The following is a 26,734-nucleotide window of genomic DNA, read 5'->3' on the forward strand; positions in this document are numbered from 1 at the left end:
GGGGGGGAGTTCCACTTGCTATTGACTGTTTACTGACAGACTCAGTTGAAATTGCAGCTCCAACTAAGATAGCACCTGAACTAACCTATACCTTCCAGTATTTTCAAGAACATAATGAACAAGATATTACAGCAATAATGGCTTTTGACCTTTTGATTTATTTTTTTTGGGTTTCATATTGAAAAAGTAATTCGATAAGATTCTTCTACCTGATTCTTTCACTCTCATCTGCTGCAATAACGATAGGTGAGAAGGGCTGCAGCAAAGCAGTTTTGGTGCCGGTCTCGAACTTAGTATCCCAACTAGCGATTTGATTGTGAAGTTTGCTTACTGCTGAGACAGAAAAAGCATTGCTCATATTAAAATTTAGACTTCATTCTGTATTTAAAAAAATGGAGAAGGACTACATGATAACAATTATGACAAACTCAAGCGAAAGAAGGGATGGATACAAAAGGGAAAGACACGCGAACTGAAGTACACTCACAAGAGTGTTGGCATTTTGCAATGAGGTCAATGGCCAACTTTTCCTTATCTTCCCTTCTAGCAATCATCTCTTCACTATCATCAGCTGCAGTAAGAAGTGGCTTTGAGAAGTGGCCACAACTCCAGTTGTAGATGGTTGATTGGGGAAGAAAACTGCGTTCTGAAGCTCCAGCAGAACCCAACAATGGGTCAGCTAATCCTGAGTCTTGAGAGTGCATTAGGTTGGGCCTGAACTCCAAAGAACAAACTCTTCGCATTCCTGTTAAGTAACTGGGCCGCGGGGGACTAACAGGAGGAGTTCTAAAAGTCAGAGGTAAATGCCCTGCAATAACAGCATATTAGAAAAAAGGGTATTAAATGAGGCCAGAGTCACTTCAATAAAAAATAATAAAAAATGGACAATAATTTCCATGAAAACCCTAAAATTACCTCCATTCATGTCAAACCAAGATGAAGATCGAGCCAATCCAGCATAACCGGTGTTTGGAGCTATTGTGGATTCACCGGTTGACTTAACTGATTTGGCAACAACCTGTTCAATCCCAATAATGGAAAGGACTCTCCGGCCAAGACCTGCAATACGTGGTGACGGATCCTTTGCCAAGGCACACATAGCCAGTACACACTGAGAATAGAGTGCATTGTCTAGAGGCCTTGGTCTTGTATGATTTACAACACCATTGGTAACAGCATCATTCAAGATTCCGGAATCAGAATGTTGAGAGGAATCATCAGATAAAGGGGATCCATGTATGATGCCGGGTGTTGCAAGGGGGCTGCTAGTCGAGACTCTCCCATCGCGAGATATGGACTGACTGTCACCCCCCACCCTCAGTAAAGGAGGAATAGGAGACGGAACTCTACTTCCATGTGGAATACAGTGAGTTGGGGTTGTATACCCACTACCTGAACTCTTGACCGCGAAAGAAGGCAAGGAAGTTAGCAAGGGATTGGACTGAGGCTTCCAATATGCAGCGGCGACTGACTTCAGGTGCTTGTTATGCCCAAAGGCAAAACGTGCCAAAGCTGCAAAGATGAAAAGAACATGAACCCAACTCCTACCAGTGTTAGAATTTCTGTAAATAGCAGTGATTACACTAAAAAGGTACAATATTATAGGGGTACACACAAAATCAAGAAAGGACTAATGAGGGAAAATCAGAGAACTAGACATGATTGTAAGGCAGCTGATACTCGCATTTTGCACCAAAGAATCAGAACTCATCAAGCATGATGAAGCAACTTTCAGGCTGAACTACTTGCACTGCTAAGAATACAACTGAACAACCAGAGTAAAGTTTCCGACATGGATATCATTTTTTTTCTTTTCCTTTCTCCTATTTTAAAGCAAATTAAAGATATTTGAACAAAGAAGTGACATGATGATAAAGAATGATATTTTTGGCATCAGGTTCCACCATCAAAGTGAAAGATAAACAAAATTCATAATAGGGACTGATACCATGCATAAGGCACCTCATCATACAGAACTGTAAAGGCAGGTCTTTATAGGCAAATCTTTCCAAATAATAGTGCAACTAAAAATATTTTTCCTTCTAGCAAATAAAGACCAAATATTGGGAAATGAAGGTGGAAACACCGTAAGTGTATCAAAATGAACAATCTTCACTCTTCAGGTAGAACAGTCAGCAACAGCATACCTACAGCAACCTCTGCTCGAACCAAAGGGCTTCCGTCAGAAGCAACACTTAGAAGGCTCTTTATTATACTGACTTCAGTCCTAACCTTCTCCTCATCATCACAGTCTTCATCCCCTCCAACACCATCCCTAGCTGAGACAAATCCAACATCGAGTAAAGTTCCTAGAGCGAATATAGCTGCAGCACGGACCTGAAATAATAAATTTTAAACTACTAGTCAAAATCCAAATATTTAATTGAGGACCAACTTGCATCCACTCAACAGAAAATTAAACAACAAACCTCAGGTTGGGGCTCAGACAGCAGAGGAGCAAATATTGCTGGTGCATCTGCCTGCAAACCTAGCACTTGTGCCTCTGTGAAATCCTCCCAAAGTTTTCCCAGACAAAGGCACAGCCATTGAAGAAAAAGTGGTTCAGTTTGTGCATCATTAGGGGTCGATCCCTGAAGATGCTTCAAGCAGACATGTATAAGACCCGCTTCAGTACAGGCCTCCTGACCCCGTCTGTGACCATCCACAATGACTGCCAAAACAAATGCAGCCATTGCCCTTTGCTCTGGATAAGCCTCCACACTGTCAAGAAATCTAATGAAATACGCATGTCCTCCATCCTTTACAAGGTCAACCTGGCAAGACTGTTGACTCAAAGGAAAACAATAATCTAATAAGTTTCAGAATTAGAAGATCAGAACAAATAACTAATACAGGATAAATACAGGTAACAACCTAAGACAAAGAGAGAAAATTTAGTAAGGTAGCATGACAAAAGAAACCACTTTTACTTGCTGAAGAGCTTATGACATCATAACTTACAAAAACAGAAAAGAATACCCCACAGGTGTAACAGACTCCAAAATTAGAGTAGCTAAATTTGAGTAAAATCAGAATAAAGAATATAACCTATTCTAAGTAGTTTGACATATTGGGGGAAAAAAACAGTAACACACAAAACTATCGGAATCAGCGGCAAGATCTCCACTTCTTGCTCTCCAATTGGAGCTTAGTTCAGTGAAAGAGGCTGGAGATTTTAGGTCTATTTTAATCACAGAAAGTATCACTCGTTCTTTCAAAAGTCTGCTTTATACACCAAAAGAAAAGCACTTTAACAGTTTAAATAACACAAAAAGTTACAAACTCATGTCCTATTGATCTCCAAAAACATGGCAAAGTGTCACAACATAAAAAAAAAAAAAACAAAAAAAAAAACAACAAGACATGGATGGAGTCCATCACTGTCGGCAGGTGTTTGATTGTAAGGCCAAATTTTGGTGAGTGTGCTTCTTAGGTAGTAATAACAACAAAAAAGAGAGAAAAGGAGAACTTCGTATAAGAAAAAATAAACACAAAGATAGAATACATAGGAAATGAAATATTAGACAGCACAAGTGATGAATTACAACCAAATCATGTACCTTATCTAGTGCAAGGATCTTCGTCCAGATGAAGACGAGAATTTGTCTAAGTTCAGGAGTGGTGGTTTGCAAAAGCTTAAGAACATAAGGAAATATTCCTACAGACAAGGCCTGGAAGGAAGCAAATTGTTGGCTTAAACATTAGTCGCAAAGTAGATGCCACAACCAATTACAGAAAGAGGAAACGCGCAGCCACCTTACCAGATCTACAGCCCAAGGTCCCATATCGAGAAATCTTCCAAGAAGTACAAGTGCACGGAACCTGTGGCATTGACTAAGTAACACCTAATAACAAAGAAGATTGATTACAGAGGCATGCAAGGGGAAAAATGCACGAAGATAGCAAAACCACTGAATGTAAAGAAAGCCTAATATAACCAGCCAAAATAGCAAAGACCACTAGCAGCTCATATTTGAGGAACTATAGTTATCATTCTCTGTACATATCTTTAGCGCCCGTTTGGACATAAGAAAATTTTTCCTTTTGTTCCAAAAAAAAATTACTTCTTTTCCGAAATCAGCGTTTGTTCATAAAATTTCCAATTTTCACTTGAAGATGCATTTTGGAAATTTTCGAAAATTTGAAAAACTCCAAGAAGCTGTTTTTCGAAATTTTCGCTCAAATCACTTACAAAACTTCAAAAACAACCCAAAATTATATTCATGTCCAAACACAACTCTAAATTTCAAATACCATTTTCACTTGAAAATTTTTTTCACCATTTTCTTGGAATTTTACAATTCTTATGTCCAAACGCCCACTTAGTGTCACAAGGACAAACATTAAGTAAATCAACACCTACTTCATAATTCAAATGAGAAAACTCTGCTCAACCAGCAAATAATACCAACAGCAATATCTGCTCCGACAGACACGATGCATTTCTTTAACCTCAACAATGACACTACAAAAAGCTTTGCTGCTAACCCAAAACTTTAGTAACTCGCATCCGGTTGATTTCTAAGTAGATACAAAGTAAGATTCACCACAATCATTAAAAAAAAGTGCACTAATCTACTGGACATGGATAGATCACTTCCACTTTTCAGGGGACATGGGAAGAAGAAAGTTCAATATTCACATAAAAAGAAGCCTACGAAAGAAATGGAAAACACATGTTGTGCCAAGAATATTAAACCAGCATTAGGCGGCCTTAGAAATGAGTCAATGCCAACAGGAAAAAGTTAAATCATTCCCACATCTCAACCTAACACAGGGAGATGCTTCAAGCATTCCACAGCATCATGCCAAAGCATTCTTTGATATTTTCTATCAAAGACAGAAGAGACAGCAGCCAGCGCTTTTATCAAGTCAATAAAAAAGAAAAACAACTTTTTGAATTTTTTGATAAATATGGAACAAAAGCTATTGATCCAAATGGTTTATGAATTTGACTACAGCATGGAGTATCTAATATTTTTATCCCACCTTTTCATCAAATTATTAAAGACATAGGAGTTGACAGGAGATGCGGGGCGGATGGAACCTACATCCCAGAAAATATACTTAAAGTCACCACAAGATGGCAAGAAGAACCAAGGAGAGCTCCTCGTTTGATTTGGACCATGAGAAATTTCCTACCTGTAGCACTATGGGCAACTGCTCTGGAGGCTTTTTATCCTTTGATCCATGGTCAAGCCATACTTCAAAAGCTGTCAACTGCTCCGTGAAAAATGGACTTGGCTGAAGACATAACACAGGCAATATGTAAGTCCTATATATAATATTCTTGTGGAAGTTGGAATTATGAGTATACATATCAAACAGATGGTAAAGCAATATGCCCACCTGAAATTCTGCATTGGGATCCTCAACTAAAGTTGGAAGCTGTGAAAGACAGATTTCTGCTGCCATGTCCCATGCATCCCTATCATACATGTAGACCACAAGTGAGAGAAGGGTAAATATGAATTTTAGTAATGAGTAAATATTTAATGTAGTTACCACATATGGTGCTGATGAGTAGGTGGTAGCATTGGGTATGAAACCGGTGAACAATTTGCCGAGCGCATGATTCTTTCAGCAAGCAAGAAGTTTCTGAACAAACTAGCAACTAATAGATCTTGCCTAAACAATCTCTGAAACAGCTCTGCATGTTTGGAACTCATACTTCAGAAGGAAATTAACATGCTTAAATCATGATATCTGCATCAATCTAAATAATCTATTCCATTACCATGCGGCAGAACATTCCAGGCAATTGTGTCAGTAACTGCAGTAAAAATCCAATTCAGTTCGCCCAGAAGTGTCTTCCGATCAGTTTGACGGCCAGGAATTCTATCAATCAGAGAGTAATCAAGCGACTCTCGGAGCAATGAACGGGTGCAAAACCTAGAAGCCAAACACACAAGATAGTGAGATTTAAATGGCTAGCAATTTTTGCAAGAAAAAAGATGTAGCTATCACACTTTAACAAATGCGAGGAAAAAGTAATTGACTTATTTAGCAGAAGCAAATGCATCAATGTAAAAAGAGAGAAGTAGCACATTAGGTTTAAGGACGTAACAACACACACGAGCAAGCAAAAGATAGTTAAGCATTTCTTAGAACACTAACATTATGAAAATGCACTAAGATGTCATTATCTATTTCCTATTAAACAGATTGACCCGAGAGGTAACCGTTATTTTCGTGTATTTTTTTTTCTTTTTTTTCTTTTTTTGTTGCTACAGAGGCTATCATTAACTGTGAACATGTAGGCGAACCTATAAAAAAAAATTCAAAAGAGGAGAAAAAAAGTGAGAGGGAGAGGGAGAGGGAAAGAGAGGAACTATGTAACATCACAAAGTGAAAATGAAAAGTGAAACTATACTAATTTTCCATCACCCAAGAATTACAGCTGTGCTTGCTCCACTGAAGAATTGGACAAGTGAAGAGAGAGGCAGAAAGAGGAAAAAGAAGAAAGCATAAACAATTGTTGAGAGCATGTCACCATCTCAATGCCATTTTGATGGGTGTGGTGAGGCAGGAAGTAAATACATCGGCTGGAAACTCAGCACTCTGAGGAAGCGTCTCATGTGCTTCACAAGCAGCAAGCAGAATACAATCCCTTGCAGAAGTTCCAGAAGAACCAGAAGCAGTCCAGTCCTGAAGCTGATCAAACAAAATGCATTAAAACTAATTAGAGGGCCAGTAGGAATGGATAGATCAGTACCACGTCACGAAGTACAATTTTTCTTTTCCTATGAAGACACAACATACATGACGTAAACTGGCAATTAAGAGTATACCTCTATGAAGGCATTAACAATCATCCCAGCAGCAGAGCAGTCAAACACATAGATCGATGGTGTCTTCAACCAGGAATCCAAGTCGCTGATTGGCAAAGGGATATACTGCGTATAACTCTAAAACAAACACCCAAATAAGAAAAGACAAATATCACCCACAGCCCTGAGAAAGCAATCTGGGTAAGAAAGTAAACCTTATTAAATAGCCAAATTTCACCATTGGCTGTAGGTTTAGGTACACCATGTCCATTATAATGGAAAAGAACTCGTTCTGACTTGGCATACTTTCGACAAGTTGTGCAAAGTTTCTTGACTTCATCAACAGTAGGATCCAAGGAAATCTTATACTTAGCCTGCATATGGTTACATACAATGTTTTGTCATTATAACTACTCATTCACCATCAAATTAGTGGCAAAAACATTTTCTTACCCGAGGTTGCCACCTCTCGTATTGTTGGTTCAAAGTTCTCCCAATTGTTTCAAGTGCTTTTTGAGGTGCCATCGAAAATGGATCTGTAAAACAAGCAGTAATAAATACCATTAGTAATACTAGTCTATTGAAGAATTTCAAGCACTAACCTTAGAAAATTAAGCTGGAAAGCAAAAAAAGACAGCCTAGTTATCAAATTATATCTTATAACCCCTCAGAGAATATGATACCTGCACAATGAAATTTGCTGAGATAAAAACATCCACATTCCTTCAAGTAAAACAGACTCCGCCAAGAAGAACCGTCATCAATTGTTTTTATTTAATTTGAAGTTCTGGAAAAAAAGGGCAGCCCGGTGCACAAAGCATCCCGCATTCACGCAGGGTCCGGGGAAGGGCCGCACGCCTAGGGGTGTGATGTAATCAACCTAGCCTAATGCAAGTATTAGTGGCTGCTTCACTTACTTACCAAAAACAGATCCTTCATTTACCCCTACCATGAGACATGAAGCTGATGCCAATAAGAGATTCTTACTGGATCCAGTTAAAGTCTGGCAAATGCTTTGAACAAAGCAAAGAAGACGGAAAGACGGAGACGCATTGAGAAGACAAGGAAGACAAACTGAAGCAGAAGATGCAGGAAAACGAAAGAAAAGGCAGAAAGTTACAAGACTAGGAACGAAAATCCAGGTACTCTGTTCTCTTTCTTCCTTACCTTTTTCTCTGAGCGAAATCGACCAGCGACTCAGCTCGAGGTCTTCATCTCTGTTAGACTCAGAATGCTAACAATGCCCGAAATCTACTCGATCGAAGTATGTCATAGGGACAAAGCACATTTTAAGACAGACTAACGTTGAATTATGTCAGCCAGGGGAAGCAAACCCTTACTAGGAGAAGCCTAGATTAGGTAGTTTTGAAATTTCCCGATGTAAGCGGAGCTGCTTGAGGGACTGTTCCTATGGATCTTACTTATCAAAATGGTACTTCTCTGAATCACTGATACGACATCTTCATCTGAAATTATGGTGTATTTTTTATTTATAACAGTGGTGTCCGGGCCAGCTTACATGCACCTCGACTAATTCCACGGGTACCTACTACCTCCCACCAGCACTGGAGGTTTCTGCTTATCTTTCAAAGCCAAATGTCACGAAACAGTTCTAAAGCCTGGATAAATTTCAAAGAAAGATGAGGTTTCAGAAGGATCTATAAATTGGTTGCATCCATGACATATTCTACTATTGCTGACAGAAGAATCTCTACTGGAAAAGCAGACATTCTTGATGGCATGTCACATCCTTTATGCAGACTCCCCCCCTCCCCCCCTGGTATTAATAGAATTACCCAGATTTTAAAGAAGTTTAACTGAGGTTCTCTCTTCTTTGTTTTTGGTTTGGATAAGGAGTGCTTTAACTGAGGTTCTACATGAGTTAGATATATTGCCCTTATGAATTTAAAGTTTCTACGAGAGTGGAGATCCTACCATCAAGTTTAATACGGTTTGTTATCAAGGAACAAAAGGAAACTTTGAGCAATGAACTTCCTAGGCTTCATGAGAAGTCTATCCTGAAAGTCCAGGTTGCTTTCCTAACAAATCCTCCTGGAACATATCAAATTCAAGTCGCCTTTGTACACTTTACCAATAGCTAATTCTTGAGAAGTTGTATCTATAGTCCAAGTCCTTTCAGCAAATATCTCTATCACAATGCAAGTAAGAAGATTGAAAAGCTATAATCCTTTAGAAGAGCAGGGTCTCACTTTAAAACAAATTTACCACTGAGATTATTTTTCTTAGGGGAAAAGGGAATATTATGGTCAATCATCATGGACAATCATCCTTCAGGATATAAAAGGTATTGCTGAAAATTACAAAATGTAAATAGAATGAAATAAAGTATATTCATTAAAACAAAATATTAGCAAAAAGAGCAGTAGCTGGTTATATTACAAGAAGAAGAAGAAGAAGAAGAAGTAGAAGGAGGAGGAGGAGGAGGAGGAGGAGGAGGAGGAGAAACATACCAACCCAACACTCCATTCGAGCACAAGGAGATATCTTTATTACATCAGGTGGATCAACGCTGATGTTTAAACACAAAACAAGGGCAACACATCCCGTCTTCATCTGCAGAAAATTTAGCATGCTAAGATGGACAACAAGGTAAAACATTGGGTGTGTTTACTGCGTGGAGGGTAAGTTCCAAATGCAAGTTATACTAGTGAGATTGTAAAATACAGTTGAAGCACGTTGGTCATCAAGCATTACATCTGTCAATGAATACTTTAAATATTAAGTAACAAGCAACAACTAGAAAAAAAATTATCAAGCATTTGATGAATCCAAACTCTTTTTTGGACTTTTTTGCAAAACTGCTGTTTCAATCAGCCAGCACTAAGCTGTCTCTTTCTGCAAAGAAGAAAACAATCTCATCTGGATACCAATAACGCTAGAGCACCATGGTACACCATTCAGAAAAGATTATTGAAGGGAACACACTTCATCATAGTGCCTGGAATGAAATTTGGTCCGTAATAGCCTCCGCTTCTCGTCTAGCTAATCTCAATTCAGATAAGGGAGGTAATACCTTTCACAAATTAAAGAATATTGTGGATGACTGTAGTGCAGTCCTATACTCATATGCACATATTTTTTATGCCAACATGGTATTTATTTACCATACTCCCTTTTCTTTATCCTAACAATTAATGAAATGTTTTAGTTGCTTAAGAAAAGGCAATATTAGTTCAGAATGTAGGTTATGGCACTTTTTATTGTAAACTCAAGTATACCTAAAATTTACAGATTTCATCCTAATGCTTGTATTATCTCTATGCTATTATGCATTTCATTGTAGTTATTTTCTTTTGATAATGCATGTTATTTTAGTTACTGAAGGAGCATAAAGGAATACTTACATCTTCAAACTATAGTTCATTGCATCTTAAATATCTAGATTAACACTAAAAAAGGACCTCACAAAGTCATTTTAATTTGGTTATGGGAGGGGCATAACTGGATAATTACTTCTTCAAACAATAGTTCATTTCATTTTAAAAATCTAGATTAACACTAAAAAAGGACCTCACAAAGTCAATTGTGTGAGGACTTCGACAGCAATTGTTGTTTAATTTTTGCTTATGATACAACAACTACTAATACTACTATTGAGGCGTCATACTAGTAGTTGTTCTTCTCAAAACAACTATTACTACTGTTACGCCTCAACCCCGAGTTAGTTTGTTTCGGCTATGTGAATCCTTGCTATCCGTGTCACTCAATATAGCAATTTAACACTAGCTTTTTTTTATGATGTTAATGTTTTTAAAAGCAAAAAGCGCAAAAGAAGCGACAAGGTCCTAGGAGCTTGAAGCGAAAGCAAGAAGTGAAGTGTACACTCCATTAAAGTAAAGGGCACAATTGCAAAGTTGATATTCAAAGAACCGACCCCTTTTCGTTTGATGGATCAATTTGCCGATCCTTGTTTGAAGCGCACATATCTCTGAAGCGATAGCTTCACCTATGACGCGATAACCCCTCACGAGACGTTGCTTCATTGCTTTTACGCGACAAAGCGATTAGCTTTTAATAACACAAGATAATGTTATTGTCTCAGCAAGCTTGCAGACACTTTGACGATATTACTAGGTACCTGCTACCTACCATCAAAAGATATTAAGGCTCTGACATATAGAAAGAAATCACTTGGTTTTTTTGTCTCTGCTTGGGTTTAAATCGTGTTTTTCCATGATTTTCACTCACTTCCCGCTAAGCGACAGCCTTGGTGCTTGCATCTAATATTTGCTTATGATATTAAAATATATTAAGCCCAATGAGTTTTTCCTTGTGTTGTTTTCTTTCGGGCTATTTCCAGTAAAATCCATGATCCATTTTGTCCCAAATTGAACGATAGCATTTCTTTATTAATCCCTCAAAAGACAATTTATATAGCAAGAAAGTAGTCTTCTACCACATACTGTACTCTAAACAAACGCTCTACTTTCAGACTTTCCAGAAGAACTTCCTACTGAATTCCTCCCATTAAATCAACAAGTGCCTTCATTGACACATCAAGTCCAAATGATTACCCACAAGGGGAATCACTCTTGGGAAGGAGGCTGGTAGAGTGGTGATCAGCAATTAATAAGCCTCTTGAAGTCTAATGTTCTAAAGCTTAAAAATTGTGAAGATTGTGCAAAAGCTAGCCCGTGAGGGGAAGATTTCCCTATAGAAGGAGACCACAACTCATTCCCTTCTGGGACATAACACCTTTCCACACGCCTAGGATTGGACAAATGAAGCTTGGATAACGTAAGATAGGGGCCTAACATTGAGAAACACAACAACAGGGAGCGATGTGTCTAGCTCTCATACCATGTGAAGGAAATGGACATTGGCCCTAACTAAACCTCAAAAGCTAGCTCATGAGGGGAGGATTACCAAGCCCAGATAAGAAGACCACAACTCATTCCTCAACCAATGTGAGACTCACGAAAAATAAAAGGCACACAATGACCCAATAAGTTTCCCCACTTAGTATTCTAGCCCCATTGACTCCTTGTTATCCTACTATGTTAGAAGTCAAAACATGACATTTCAACAGAAAGCGAAGACAATTTTTAACAGACCAACATAAGCATTTAGTCTCATAACAATCCTCCTAATCTTTAAGGAATTACATGTTTAATGTCTTAGTCAGAACAACCTTGATTCTGATGTTCCTGCAATTTTGGGAGACACTATCCACATGTTCCAAGTGCTCAAAATTGAGGTAAGAAAAAAGTAATCTTCCACATTAGTTCATGCCAAAAGAATCAAAAAAAGAGCACAATCAGCAACTAGTTCTATGGAAACTCATGTCTAGCTCCCCAACTTAACATCCAAGATGAAAACAAGCTTCAGTTTCACTTGGATACACAAAGGTAGATACTCCTGCAATGATGACAGATGATCACTCATGCTCCCACACAGTACTAATCTTCACCGTCAACCACGAAACATTAAATTAAATCTAGTATCCGACATTTCCTTGCAGATCACAGAGCAGAAGCTGGAATCTCTCGTTCGAACCTCCATCTTCCAACTGGCTGTTAGAAACAAACTTCTTTTATTATTAGATTAAACCTCAGGGCACCCAATTTAATAAGACATCGACGTTTTTCCAATTTTTTTGAATTATAAGGCAATGATGTAGCATAAGGTTCACTCTAGAGAAACAAAGCAAGCACGTCTTATCAGCTTACAATTGCATAGTAGCATTCAACTTTCAGAAGAAAACCAGCTAACAAATCAAGGAACAACAAACAAGTATGATGCTTTACTGCAACACTAATGTACACTCCTTGTTACATTAACCAAACAATCAATCAACTACGCATTAATTCAACAATATAAATGCTCCACTCAATTCATGCTACATTGAGATAAACAAATGAAAAGAGGCACAACTTACACGGTCCCTAGGCCGCCATTTAGAGACCAAACCGGTATCAGAAGGACCAGAAGGAACACAATCCTCAAAACCATCATGCCTAAGCTCACACAACACAATAGTCTGCGGTAAATAAGCCATACTCGTTGTCGTTGTCATCGCATTATTATCACCACCCACAACTCCACCCCCACCACCAACAACATAGCTGCTACTGCTACTAGCAGTAGCAGTAGTATCCAAATCCCTAACATTGTTACTACTCCTCTCTGCTTCATCCTCGTGATGATTGCCAAATTCATCCAAAGCTGCTGATGATTGCGATAACCTGGACGCCATTAAATCCCCCAATGCCATTCAAAATCACACTATCAACAATCAAAAACCTTTAAATCGTGTAAGTTTGCCCTAACCTTGCCCTAATCGAACAGATTTTGGAGTAAAACTCATAACACAGATCGATTCAGATACCAAGAAAGTATAAAGTTACCGTTTTTATCCGATAAATGATAATTCACAATAAAAATGAGGGTATTTTGGGGATTAATCGAACCGGTGAAAAAGCGATGGAGAGAGAAGGGAACAAGGAAGGAAGGAGAATCCAGCTTCGAGAAGCTTCTGGAAAACCCTAGAAGAAACCCTAGAAGAAGATGCTGGTGATTTTGCAGAAGAAGAAGAAGAACGAAGAAGAAGGACAGTGCGGCTGTTGAAGCAACAAAACGAGAAAACAGAGAGAGAGAGAGAGAGAGAGAGAGAGAATAGAGTTGTAGTTTTGTAGTATAATAATAAATAAATAAAAAATAAGAAAAAGTAAGCAATTTGACAAAATATACCAAAAGGGAAAAATTTACAGAGTCGAGTACAAGCGTATATACACAATGTACCATTTCACTTGTCGACTAAGGTGTGACTGGCTGTCTCATTTTTTATTTTTTATTAGAAATGAAAAGTTTTTATCAATCTCATCACAAATTAGCATGAATTCGTGATAATAATAATAGTCCAAATCTGTTATAAAACAATAAAAGAAGAAGAAGAGTATTGCAGAGAAAAGTAAAGGGAGAGAATTATTATTGATTTTGGATGAATTACAATGGAATAGAACCTCTATTTATAGGGAGAGGGTGACTTAACCACCAAGTAATAAACTCTAGAATCTCTTTAAATATAGACATTCACCATAAATAGAACTCTATTTATAACACTCCCCCTTGAATGTCTATTCAACAGATAATGTGTCTCGTTAAAACCTTAACTAAAAGAAAACCCAATGGGAAAAAAAATCCTAGAAAAGGAAAAAGAGTACACATATCTAATAATACGCCTTTTGGTTGCCTCGTTAAAAACCTTGCAAGAAAAACCCAATGGGACAAAATCTTGTAAGGGAAAAAGAGTACAACGCGTATTAACTCCCCCTCATGAGAGCATCACTTCACATCCTTAAGCATTTGCATTCCAATCTTGTGCACCATCTTCAAAAGATCTTTGGTAGATATTTGATAAACAAATCAGCCATATTAACTTGAATGAATATATTGCACCTTGAAATCATCATTCTTGATAGAGATGAATTGTCTTCATATGATCTAGTTGGAATCATCATTTCAATATCTTCACATAGGGGTGAAAACTCTTGCTATCATATTATCATGCATATAGTTATAGCAAGATACATTTGTGCACAAATTGCATTGAGGATGTAGTACTTCATGACCATGAATTCTATATGTTTTAAGCAATTTAAATCCTTCAGGGATTGTTAAGTTATATAAGCCATATAATAGACTTTAGATGCATATCAAGTTTTCATGTCATGCTAGACATATAAGATATCGAAAACTGATTGCACATACCATTGACTTTATACTTTCTAAGTGTTTGAACTACATATTCAAAACTACATGGCTTTCATATGAAACCAATTCTATTTGAATTGTTTCTTCAGACTTAAGATCCTCATATATATATTTAGCGCTATCATAGATGTCGTCGACAAACATTTTATATCAGTTTCAATATTTTTTCATAAAGACATTACATAGAGATCTCTTCATTCATATTTTCAGGTACCTAAATCTCTCTTGAGATTTTATGAAGTGTTATGTCATGTGATCTTCTAGATCACTTGCCTCCTTTATTATGATTATTTTGATCATTTGCTCATCTTCTTTATCAAGAAGTTTATTTGAAACCGATTTGTCTATATGCTTTAAGCGTACTATAGACTTTGTCCTTCTAGGACTTAATAGGAGCATTTGCAATGAGAATGTAGTTACTTTCTTTAGGTCAGCAAATGCGTCCAGCATGCTTTGCAATATATTGCAGATGAATTATCCTTTTATGAACTTCAAGTTCATATTATTTTATTCGGGGATCTAGATGTATAAATGATAATTCATTTCATGTAACTTTTTCTCAACTGTTGTATCTTGTCTTCCCCTCATGTTAGAAAAACTAACTTGTTTCCTCAACTTTGAGAACCCATCTTTGTGCGTTATGGTGTTAATCAAAATATACACCGCACATCAATACTAATGAGATAGAATTATTTGGTTCCTGACCCTGAAACCACTTGTGAGGGGAGAATGTAATATACTTTCGTATATAACCTATATCAAACTGATATAAATAACTTTGTTCTTATAAGCAATAGTTTAGCTATTAAGTGGAGGCACTCAATAAATCATTTTGCTAAACCAACTGTGATGTAAACCAACTTATCAAGAAGAATTATCTTGAATAAAAAAAATTGGAAATTATGCTCTATATTAAATTATTGAGCAAGTTACCTCGCAAACACCAGGTTGCGGGTCAATAATAATTGCACATGTAACCATCTCATCGATGCATCTTATGTGGTATACATGGCAGGTGAATGAGCCCATATTCACCTTTGATATTTCCAGCATTCATGGGATTCAATTCCAATTTTAATTGGTCTATTAATTAATGAGAACAAGCAATGTAAGAGAATTCGTAAAGAACTTTCTAGTTCTTTAATATTTACCCATGTGAATTCTCTTTTATTTTTGCACATCATACTTGAATTAACATGGCTAAACCAATTATGCAAACTGAATAAATTATCAATATTGATAAACTTCAGGTTTTACCATGATGTGTGCAATTATGAATAAACTCCAAGTTTATTATGATATGGGTTTTTATATCAATAAATATCCACTTCATTGTGGTATTCTTTTGTTTATGTAGCACAAATTGGAGAATAAAGCGGGTAGCTTTTCACATACATATTACCCCGCTACAAGTTGTACTAATAGAAGATATTAAATCTTTCCTTTATTTATAGTCTCAATATAATCAACCGTTTTCGCGTATACTTTGGAAACTGAATAAGTTTCTTTGAGACTTACTACAACACAATACCTTATTGGTAATTAATTGTGTTTCTCCAAAATAGTATAATTGGCTCTTGCAGAGTTCTCAATTAATTTTGTAGTACCACATATTCATCAACACCTATATGGTGAATATCTCTTTTAAAAAGAAAGTTATACCATTATGGTTATGGTCAAAATTATATGCAAAATCTGTTTCTTGCATTACCATTGTCTTTTAACAATCACAATGCCAAAATATTTTGGCGTACAATAGGTACGTGACCAATGACCATTCATGCCATAATAATGATATTATTTTCTTATATCATCTCAAACCTCTTTTTAGAGGTGAGTGCGGTATATTCACTACCACTAGCACGTTCATATTCTTTGAAGAATGAATATGTATTCATAAATCAGATGTTGTCACATTCACATCATGAATGGACCATAACCATCTATATGTGCTTTACAAAATCTCATGTCAAATCGATGACAAATATTTTTCATAGAGTGAAAGATTATTTTGAGAATCCTTATTGTTCTCATTATCACAAATGATGACGATCATAATTTCGTCTATTGCCACGTCCATATCCATTGATACATTCATAGTAATAATTTTGTCTTCTTTCAGACTTATCACATACTGCTATCACATTCTCTTAAGGGAATGAGAATGGAGCAAATTCAATGGGATGGGTTTTCAATTCTTTGCCCACAATCATACATGAATTTGATCATGGCGAGGCATAGAAATTTTACACTTCAAGTGGTTATAATTTCTTACAAACTCCATTAGAGTTATAATCAAACTTTGTTGTCTTTGCTTGTATTTAAAATCAAAGTATAGAATAAAAGAGAAAAATACGATAAAATACTTACCTTAAATCCAGAATTTAATCATGAAGGAAGTTCATGGAATAATTGACAATCATTATGCTCAATACCAAAGCTTTTACTCAATTGGTTAGAGTCTCATACTGATAACGTGTTATAAAACAATAAAAGAAGAAGAAGAGTATTGCAGAGAGAAGTAGAGGGAGAGAATTCTTATTGATTTGGGATGAATTACAATGGAATAGAACCCTCTATTTATAGGGAGAGGGTGACTTAGCCACCAAGTAATAAACCCTAGAATCTCCCTAAATATAGACATTCACCATAAATAGAACTTTATTTATAACAAAATCAGTATTTTAAAAGGCTTTTTAGGACTCGGCTCAAGGCTTGTCTTAGGGCGGGGCACTGTCAAAATACCTCGAGTCTTATGTATGGAGCTTAGTTATATAAGACTTATGTATGGAATTTAATGATTATTAACTTTTAGAGAGGTAAACTTTGTAATTTGATAACATTTTTAAAAATATTATAATTTTATTAATCGTTTGAAAGATAAGATGTTTTAGTTGAATTTTATCTCATAGTAACTTTAACTCTATTTCATTATTTATATTCATAAAAGATGCTAGATATTTTATTTTTATGTGATTTTTACTCCCTTATAATTTTCTTAAAATTTTAATGTATTTTATATTTTTTTAATAATTGTTTTGCTATTCTATTAATTTATAAATTAAAAAATTAAAGATACATGGTATTGGGATATATAATATTTAACCATGTGTTTGGTTTGGATATAGTATTTATTATGGAATAACAATTTTAATAAAGTTTTAAATAGATCATATATTAGTGTGTGTCCTTTGCTTATATTGTTGCTGGTTTAATGTTTGGAGTTTTATACACGGAAGATTAAATCATCGGTTCTTATAAGTATAAAGTTTGAGTTCACAATCTAATAATGGAATTGGACAATCAATCACGAATGATTGTAGCACATGATTAAATATAATTTATCTGGATTATGATAATGGTTTTTATTCTAACTTTTTGTGCTAGTACATTTTGTATGTATTGAACGGACCAAGTAGAGATAATTATTTTATACTGACTTAATAAAATAAATTCTCTAGCCATTAAATGTACTTATACTCTTAATCTTGATATAAAATTATTATTTTAATTTATTAAAAGGCGAGATTCTTTCGTAGGTCAATATGCCTGGTAAGTTGGATAATAATAATGTACATTGGCGAAGTAACAGTTAGTTGATGGAATCCATGTCTCGGTTTAGAGATTGATGATACATCTTTATGAAAGCTTATAAGTTTTCACGTGTAAACCCGGCCGGTGAATTTTGAATCCGACACATGAAATAAGTTAAGCGAAAGTCTAAAGAAAATAATCAATAAATTAAATTGTCAGTAATTTAATTGTCAGTAATTTAATTTAATTGATTAGTATTCGAATCTTAACATGGGGAATTAAATAAGATGTAATGGATGAATTTCGAAATTGAATAAGGAGTGTAATTACGAATTTTTAGTGGAATAATTCGTAATTTATTATGGTGGATATTAATTTCAAAAATTAGAAATTAATTTCATAATGGAAGCCTTGTTAATTGAATTAGGTGGTACCTGCTGTGTCCAAATAATAGGAAATAAAGGAATCATTTTCTTGGTGGAAAAGAAAACCCAACAGGTTTTGAAAAAGTTAACCCTTAAAACTTGTGACGTGAATACATAAGGTTTTTCCACATAGAGGTGAGAGAGGACGGTAGTCGAAAATTTCAGCCATGTTTTCCTAAAAATTTCGCCTACACGAAATTGATATTATTTGGGTAACATAGTAGAAGAGCATGGAATGTTTGAGGATCGTGACTGTGCTGGTAGTGGAGATTTCATTGAGTTGCCGTGGAACTGGAGGCTCGTGTGATAGATGAGCTTTGTTCACGCTTCAAGAGGTAACCCGTGAAATCCCGTATGTGCTAGTTGTCTATATTATATGTGATTCGATACCTGAATTGCTTCTGATGCGTTATATAATCCAACACATGGGGCTTACGACCCATGTCTTGGGGCTTACGACTAGCCCCACGTTAACTAAAACGCCTCGCCTCATGCCATCGCCTTTTAAAACAGTGGTTTGAATTGCAATTTTTCAATTGCCAATACACTTTCTTTTCTTTCTCTTTCTCTTTCCCTCTCTCTATCTCTTTTCGAAAAAGAAAAAAAAAAGTCTAAACAGTCTTTGATTTTTATAATTAAATGGATCATGAAGTATTGGTTAACTTGCAGAGTATAAATTACTTGTAAAGAAAAAGAAAGGTGAACAAGAAGGGAATAAGTTCTCAAGCTTCGGAGGAGAGCAATCTCTTGTGGAAAAAAGGCAATTGCCCGGCAAGATCCGACTAAGCCAATCTTGATTTTCTCTGAATGCTTCAAAGAAGAAGAGTCCGCCGAGAACGGGGCAGTGAAGGCTCGCGAAGTAGACAGCAAGCAGCAAGCAAGAGCTTCTCAGCCCCCTAACCTTTCTCTTTTTTAATAATACTTATTTTTATAATCAGGTAAGCTTTGAAGCTGGCTGCTATGCTATACTATACTAGTTGTAGGGCTAAAGGAAGTCCTCTAACTAATCTAATCCACCGAGTCTTCATATTGAAAGTTGATTCGAAAACACCACTAATTTTTGTTAAAGAAAAACGAAAGAAAAGCATAGTAACTAGTAGACTAGTCTCTAATACTAGCCCGTGACTTTATATTTAATTTTCATTATCCCACGTTTTTCATGTTTTTAAAATGCATTTAAACTTTTCTATGGTTTTTATGCACGGTGGATTTTCCAAACTAGATTTGGATGTCTCTTCAATTTGTTGCTCAAAAGCCACCGTAAAGCCAATTGTCCACTGAACTAATGCTAACTGTCCATTTTGGTGCCTATATTCTCTTTAATATACTCTCAATTATTTGTGGTGATTTATTTGGATTATCCTTTTCATAATTTCATAATATAAATATTATAATAAATGTCATGTAAATGAATTGAATTGGCAATTTTGCGGTTATACCTTATATATTGATCTTTAAGCTAGCAGGTTTAATCATCTTATTATATTTTATTTGATGTATCATCTTTTGTCTTTAAAAAGTATATACGAAAGAGTACTAACATAAGTAAATTGTATGTTTAACTTTCAAGTTATCTGAAAAAGTACTAACACATGTAAATTGCTTTGATAAACAGCGATTCATATGACCAAGGGTGAAAAGTAGTGTTGGAGTTATGGATTCACCGAACTCAACAGCTTAAGAAATTTAATAAATAAGTATAATTACTAGATTTTGAATTCAGTATATCAAATAAGAGTTTGGTAAACTTTTTAACTCGAAATCATGAAGTTTAAATCCTACATTCGCCTATGTATATGACAATTCTTTGTGTTTAGATTAATATATTTATTGTTTAGATTATATTTAGGTCTCATTTGTTTGAACTTAATAGAGATTTGAATTTTAATTCTTCATATCTCAATCATTAAGGACCCGTTTGTCATAGATATTTTTTCCTTTTTTTCGAAAATTTTTTCAAAAATATATTTGTCCATGAAATTTTGCAAGATTTAGGAAATTTTTCAAAAATGAGTTTTTTAAAATCAAAAAGTGGGTTTGATCATTGTTTCAAAATTTTCGGGAATTTTTGTTTCCCTACTCACAAAACTGCAACATTTTTTTCAAGTGAAATGCATGTCCAAACATAATTTCAAATTTCAAATATCATTTTTCAACTTAACTCCAAATACTACTTTTTTCAAAAATTGTATCCAAACGCCTACCAAGTACATTTGTCTTTTTAGATCTTAATCTTAAACGTTGAGATCTCAACCATTAAGACTGTTTGTTTTTTCAATTTTACAATCACTTAATGGGTCTGAATAGATTTTAATGATCAAGATCTATAACATAGTCTTAATATCAGTAAGACGTTATACATTCAACAATTTTTGTTGAAATAATATTTCACTATTACTCCTATACTTTCACCACTAATCACCATCACCACTGTTATAGATGTCCCCTACCATTATAGACTACCACCACCCGTTACCACCATCCTCAGCCACAACCACCACCTCTGCCAAGCATGGATATCAGTTGTCACTACCACTAGTCATCGTTTATAATATCACCACCTACAACTATTACCACAACAATCACCAATTATCACTATCAACCACCACTATATATCACTTATCATTGTCATGAGTCACCACCTCCATCAAACGCCACCATTAACTACTACTGTCATCCACCATCTACTAAACATAATCACCACTATCAACCAACACCACCACCAGCTATTACCCAATCGGCACCCACAACCACCACTGCTAGCCATCACCACCACTAACCATGATATAATTTTTTAAAAATATCTTATTAATATTGTATTAAATTCATTACTACTATTTGATTTGAATTTATACTTATTACTTTTTAAATAAAGACAACATTTACACATTCAGATGTAGAGAAAACAAATAATCTTAATTATTCAGTACTTAAATTTTAATACAATTTTTTAATATTCAGATGTGTATTTAAATTCAAACGTATTAATCTTAATAAAACAAATGCGGCTTAGACTGCGAACATTATGCGTTTCGAAAAGCAAATACGGCCAGGCAAATCGTGTTAAAATAGCACGAGATAGCCAGTTTTCGGACTGGTCATTCAAAATAGCCAGCGTTTGCCAAGTCATTGAAAAATAGCCACTATTTTGCTGCAACAGAAACCGGTCCAACATAATATACTGGAGTTCAGTGCACCTGTGTATGAACTTCCAGCATATTATGCTGGACCGGTATACTTTGTTGGCTCCAGTATATTATAATGGAACTCCAGTATATTATGCAGGAGTATTTTCCGGATTTTGAACAATATTTCCGTCCAGATTTATCTTTACATGAAAAGTGGCTAAATTTCGATATCTTTTGAAATTGTGGCTATTTTTGAATGACCACTTGTAAATCTGGTTATTGTTTTAATTTCTCCCGCAAATCGTGGGTAATGGAGTAGTCAAAGTTAATTATGTTTATATCTTATTAGATGAAATCTGCATTGTCTAATAAAATAGAAAGTTAAATTTGTTTTGTAATATTGAATAATAGAGAACCACAAGTGGGAAATAAAGTACAACAGATATACCAAAACTGCATTATCTTATACAATTTGCTTGTACTCTAGCCCCAAAAGTTCATTGACGTTTTCATTTCTTACTCTGTATGTAGTCATATGCTATGTTTTGCAAGGTCATTCATGCATATATCCATCTCTCATCTTCTATCATTATCACTTGTTATCCATTTTTATGCTAAATTAAACACATACATACACACAAATTAAAAGTCTAAATATAAATCTCAAAGGCTTAAGACATAATTGCTTTATCTTTTATAAACGTGGATTCTATCGTGGTGTTGGAGCAACTTGCGCGCACATCAACTAACGTCACATGACACTTATTATTTTTCACCTGTGCAAGTATCGAATAATTTTTTTTTTACCAAGATATTTTGATCTGACAAGGTTGAAATCGACCTTTTTCCCACCTTAAATGAAAAGATTGCTTCCCTTACCTTTTTCCCACCTTAAATGAAAAGATTGCATCCCTTACATTATCAAAGAGATAACATAAACAACACAAAATATAGTATCTCATGGGAAATTGGAAAGTGAAAAAATTAAAATAATGGGAGCTAGAGTTCTATAGCTGAAGCCAGCTAATGAACCAAGCATTCTGAGTTCACAAAATTGTCATCTATGCTCAGAAAAGATGCTTATTTCCGAAGCAGGAAGTAAAATTTTCTGCATACGTAATGTTACATATCTTGTGGGATTATACTGGGCCGTTATTGTTGTTGTTGTTGTAATGTTACATATAATGTAAGTTTATACCAAGTAAAAGTATGTGAAATACTTCTATGAAAATCTGAGGCCAATATAGAATTTAATAAAAAAATTCAAAGTAAATACAATATATTCTTAAAGCATGAGTGTATTACACCTTCTATGTGGAGCCTAGACCCTGTCCCTTGACTGAAAGAAGAAATGATCTTTTATAATTAGTTATAATTCTAATAGGAAAAAAATATCCTACAAAAAGACCAACATAATTAAAAGAATATTTTTTATGAAATATAAAATCGATCTACAGTAATCAATATTTAATCACATGTATAAAGCGTCTTAAAAGTATCTACTAACTTCTTTTCTTTTGAATATTGTCCCCCCTCCCCCCTCCCCCCCCCCGAAAAAAGAAAAAGAAAAAGAAGAAGTAAACAGTTACAGTAACTAAAAACTGACACATACAAATATGTCACTACATTGGCCAGGGGCGTATTTAGGTCTTAGGATATGGATCACGTGAACCCATGCCCCTTTCTCTAAATCATGTATACAATATTATATTTTTTCAAAATTACTTAAATATATGTGCGTGCATCCATGCTCAAGAACTCCTATGGTGCAATAATTATTGGGTGTACCTCTACAAGTCAAATTAGAGATTCAAAACCCACTCCGAACGGTCTTGTTTTCCACATGGAGTATAAATATATATGTTTCAAGTCGTGGAAACAAGCTCTTGCAGAAATGCATGGTAAAATTGCATACAATAGACCCTTGTGGTCCGATCCTTCCTCGGACCCCGCGCATAGCGGGAGCTTAGTGCATCGGGCTGCCCTTTTTAGTATAAATATATATGTAAAAATCAGTAAAATTTCAAAAAGTATAATTTTGAACCTATAATTTCAAAAGTGCAGTGGGTTCAGGGTAAGAACCTAAAGTTAAACCCGTCCAATATAAATTCTAGATCCACCTCTTTACAATAGTGCATCCATCCTCTTGAAATACCGGATCCGCCTCTATTAGCAAGTCTAAATCATTTTGATTACACAAAGTTGAAACTCTCTATGATTAGTCATATTCCACAACAGCCACCTTTGATTAATCATAGATTCTTCAACCTACACATATCCACGTGTGTATACCTGTCTTCATCTCTATTCTTCTTAATACTGTGATTGGTTGATATCGTACTGGAAAACTGTAACCACTACTTTAATTGATTGAATTATGTCAGAATTTGACGTTAACTCACACAATTATATATAGAAAAAGTAGTAAACAACTTTAAGTGAAATTCTTTCTAATGAAATCCAAACATTTTATAGCGATTTCGACTTGCCAAGGAGTCGTTTACGTGCACAAATAACAACAGAAGGTGTCATGACTCATTTGACAATACTACCAAATGTTGCGATGTAGGGTAAATATTCCTCCATGCATCTTTAACCAGAGATATGAGATTAGAGCACTAGGAATAAAGCTGTTATAAAAAAGTCAGTCCGATACTAAGCTCCCGCTATGCGCGAAGCCGGGGAAGTTTCATAAACATGCAAATTTTATTGAATTTAAATTCATAAAATAATTTGGACTATATGTTATATTCAAGATATATTAATTCAAATAAATATTAAGGACTAATATAGTCCAATAAATATAGATTAAATAAATAAGTTCAAATCTAGCTAGCCCATTTAATTGGGCTACGAATGATGAGTCCACTTCAGTAATTCCAAGACGTCATCTTCCTAAAAGTCCAGTTTTGGTGCTAAGTGTTAAGTGACGTGGCTTGCCAAGTCAAATAGAAGAGCCAATAAGATCATGCCACATGTCAAATTGACATAACATGCCAAGTTAAATTAAAAGAAAAATAAAATTATATTATGTGTATAAGTTATATGTTCTGGCCAATCAAATACGGCCTTGTCACTGCTTCAATCTGATTGGTCGGCTATTCAAGTCAATCAATTAAATCAAAAGAAAAGAGTTTGACCTCATCACAACTCTTCCCTTCCAACTATAAATAGAGATCTTCATAACTCAGAAAAAATACCAGAATTCAAACGAGAAGCAAGAGAGAGCTTGTGGATCAAATACTACAACTTTCTGTACAAGTTGCAAGCGTTCAAGTGTTCTAAGGATTCGAAGGTCAATAAGCGTTGTAAGATTCGAAGAATAAGGTGCATCCTAAGGATTCGAAGATCAAGACAAAGGTCCATGATCAAGCTTCAAGCCCTTGGATCAAACACATACAATTCAAGATCAAGCTTAAGAACCCTTAAATTTATTTTATTTTTTCGTAGGAAAGAAGAATCAGAGAATTTATAGAGATTCTAACACTCAGATTATTTGAAATAAAATACTAAGATTGTTATAATATTTTTCAGTCCATATTATTATCTTGACGTGAATTTTATTGTCTACAAATTTTGGCACGTCCTGTGGTACAATCTCTACCTCTCATCTCATCTTTTCGATCAACGAAGTTCAAGAATATCAAAATCGCTTCAAAGAATATAAACTCTAAATCGACGTCCTTTAGGGTTGTTATGTTCTATGTTGATGTGGAAAGCATCCTCGAAGTTACCTTTGGAAGCTTTAGACTAGTTACAAGAAGCAAAGCAAGCTTTCTAGGACAACAAGTACTCTAAATATCATCAACATCAACTCCTATTTTCAAATCTTCATACTCAAAAGGAACATGATCTTTTATCACGCATTTAAACGTGGAAGTAACTATACTAAAAAGATTAAGGATACTCTTGCTCTACTTATCCTCTCTGGATCCAAGAACTCTGCTATGAAGGAAGATGATGATACTTCAAGTGACGAATACTCCCCACTTACACCGCATGATGTGAGCCAACCAAGGATCAACCTATATGACAATCTATGCTATTCTCTATTGTCGACAATACTCATGTAAAGCAATAATGAGGAGCACTTCATCTATGGAGGAGCAACTAGCAAACTTGACAGAAGCAATTGTCAGCTTGACCAAATGCATGCAAAATAAAGACGCTCAAATTAATAAGTTACAGATTGAGTGAAAGTCTTGATGGAAGGAGAATCTAGTCATGCATATGGCAAGCACCCAGAAGTGTCAAGACGTTGATCCTCCCCCAAGAGTTAAGACAAGTAATTTCCACCTATGAAATCTCAGTCTCTTTTGAAGGGATGATTCTAATCAATGGAATAAAGGATTTATTGAAGAGACTATAAAAAATAAGTATGAAGTTGCTGCCAGGTCCTCCTTTACATACGCAAAGCCGTACACTCTAAGGATCAATAGCTTGAAGATGCCCACTGGCTACCATGCTCCTAAATTTTAGCAGTTCGATGGAAAGGAAAATTCAATGCAACATGTGGAACCACTTTGTTAAGACATGCAATAATGCTGGGGCTCATAGAGATTACCTCGTCAAGCAGTTTATTCGCTCGCTAAAGGAAAATGATATATATATATATATATATAGGCGGGATCACCTAGAGCAAATGTTCCTTAACTACTTTTATAGCACGAGATGTGCTGTGGGCATTGTAAAACTTACAAACACTCGTCAATGGAAGTATGAACCAGTTATTGGCTTTATCAATGATTAAAGGAATGCAAGCTTCAATTGCAAAGATAGGCTTAGTGAAGCTTTTTGCATAGAGATGTACATACAAGGATTGCATTGGGGACTTTGTTACGTCTTGCAAGGTATCAAGCCTAGGACATTTGAAGAACTTACTACCCGTGCCCATGATATGGAATTGGGCATTGTTGCACCCTATTTTGCACTAGTCAAAATAAGATTAAACTTGTGGTTTCTATGTTGTTGATAAAAGATAGTCTCCACCTAATATTTAAAGATATACTAGGGTACCTGTTTAATTACTAAGTCATATTCTTTATTAGTCTGCTAACCGGTGAGATTATGGGTAAGGGTACTTGTTCTTCTAAGGGAAAGGTGTTAGACACCCCTTAAAATCTACCTGAGGTAGTTCCATAGG

General features: G+C 35.4%; 1 protein-coding gene across 2 annotated transcripts in view; it reads right to left on the minus strand.

The window, feature by feature from the left end:
* LOC109233137 (regulatory-associated protein of TOR 1-like) overlaps positions 1 to 13,404 on the minus strand; it is a 17,449-nt gene extending 4,045 nt beyond the window's left edge. Inside the window, exons 1-17 of one of the 2 annotated variants that reach the window (XM_019398914.1) lie at positions 12,670 to 13,404; positions 9,242 to 9,344; positions 7,224 to 7,306; positions 6,986 to 7,144; positions 6,792 to 6,908; positions 6,494 to 6,654; positions 5,738 to 5,892; positions 5,506 to 5,650; positions 5,350 to 5,428; positions 5,143 to 5,244; positions 3,762 to 3,845; positions 3,561 to 3,671; positions 2,430 to 2,783; positions 2,148 to 2,337; positions 916 to 1,512; positions 488 to 808; positions 210 to 330 (exon numbers count right to left, since the gene is read on the minus strand). In XM_019398914.1, the coding sequence (XP_019254459.1) occupies positions 210 to 330; positions 488 to 808; positions 916 to 1,512; positions 2,148 to 2,337; positions 2,430 to 2,783; positions 3,561 to 3,671; positions 3,762 to 3,845; positions 5,143 to 5,244; positions 5,350 to 5,428; positions 5,506 to 5,650; positions 5,738 to 5,892; positions 6,494 to 6,654; positions 6,792 to 6,908; positions 6,986 to 7,144; positions 7,224 to 7,306; positions 9,242 to 9,344; positions 12,670 to 13,005 (3,218 nt within the window). In that variant the 5' untranslated portion in view covers positions 13,006 to 13,404. Of the gene's footprint in view, positions 1 to 209; positions 334 to 487; positions 809 to 915; positions 1,513 to 2,147; positions 2,338 to 2,429; positions 2,784 to 3,560; positions 3,672 to 3,761; positions 3,846 to 5,142; positions 5,245 to 5,349; positions 5,429 to 5,505; positions 5,651 to 5,737; positions 5,893 to 6,493; positions 6,655 to 6,791; positions 6,909 to 6,985; positions 7,145 to 7,223; positions 7,307 to 9,241; positions 9,345 to 12,669 lie in introns of both variants that reach the window. The other variant, XM_019398913.1, reaches the window with a different exon arrangement.

The sequence above is a fragment of the Nicotiana attenuata genome, chromosome 10 (assembly GCF_001879085.1).
Source record: "Nicotiana attenuata strain UT chromosome 10, NIATTr2, whole genome shotgun sequence".
Lineage (NCBI taxonomy): Eukaryota > Viridiplantae > Streptophyta > Magnoliopsida > Solanales > Solanaceae > Nicotiana > Nicotiana attenuata.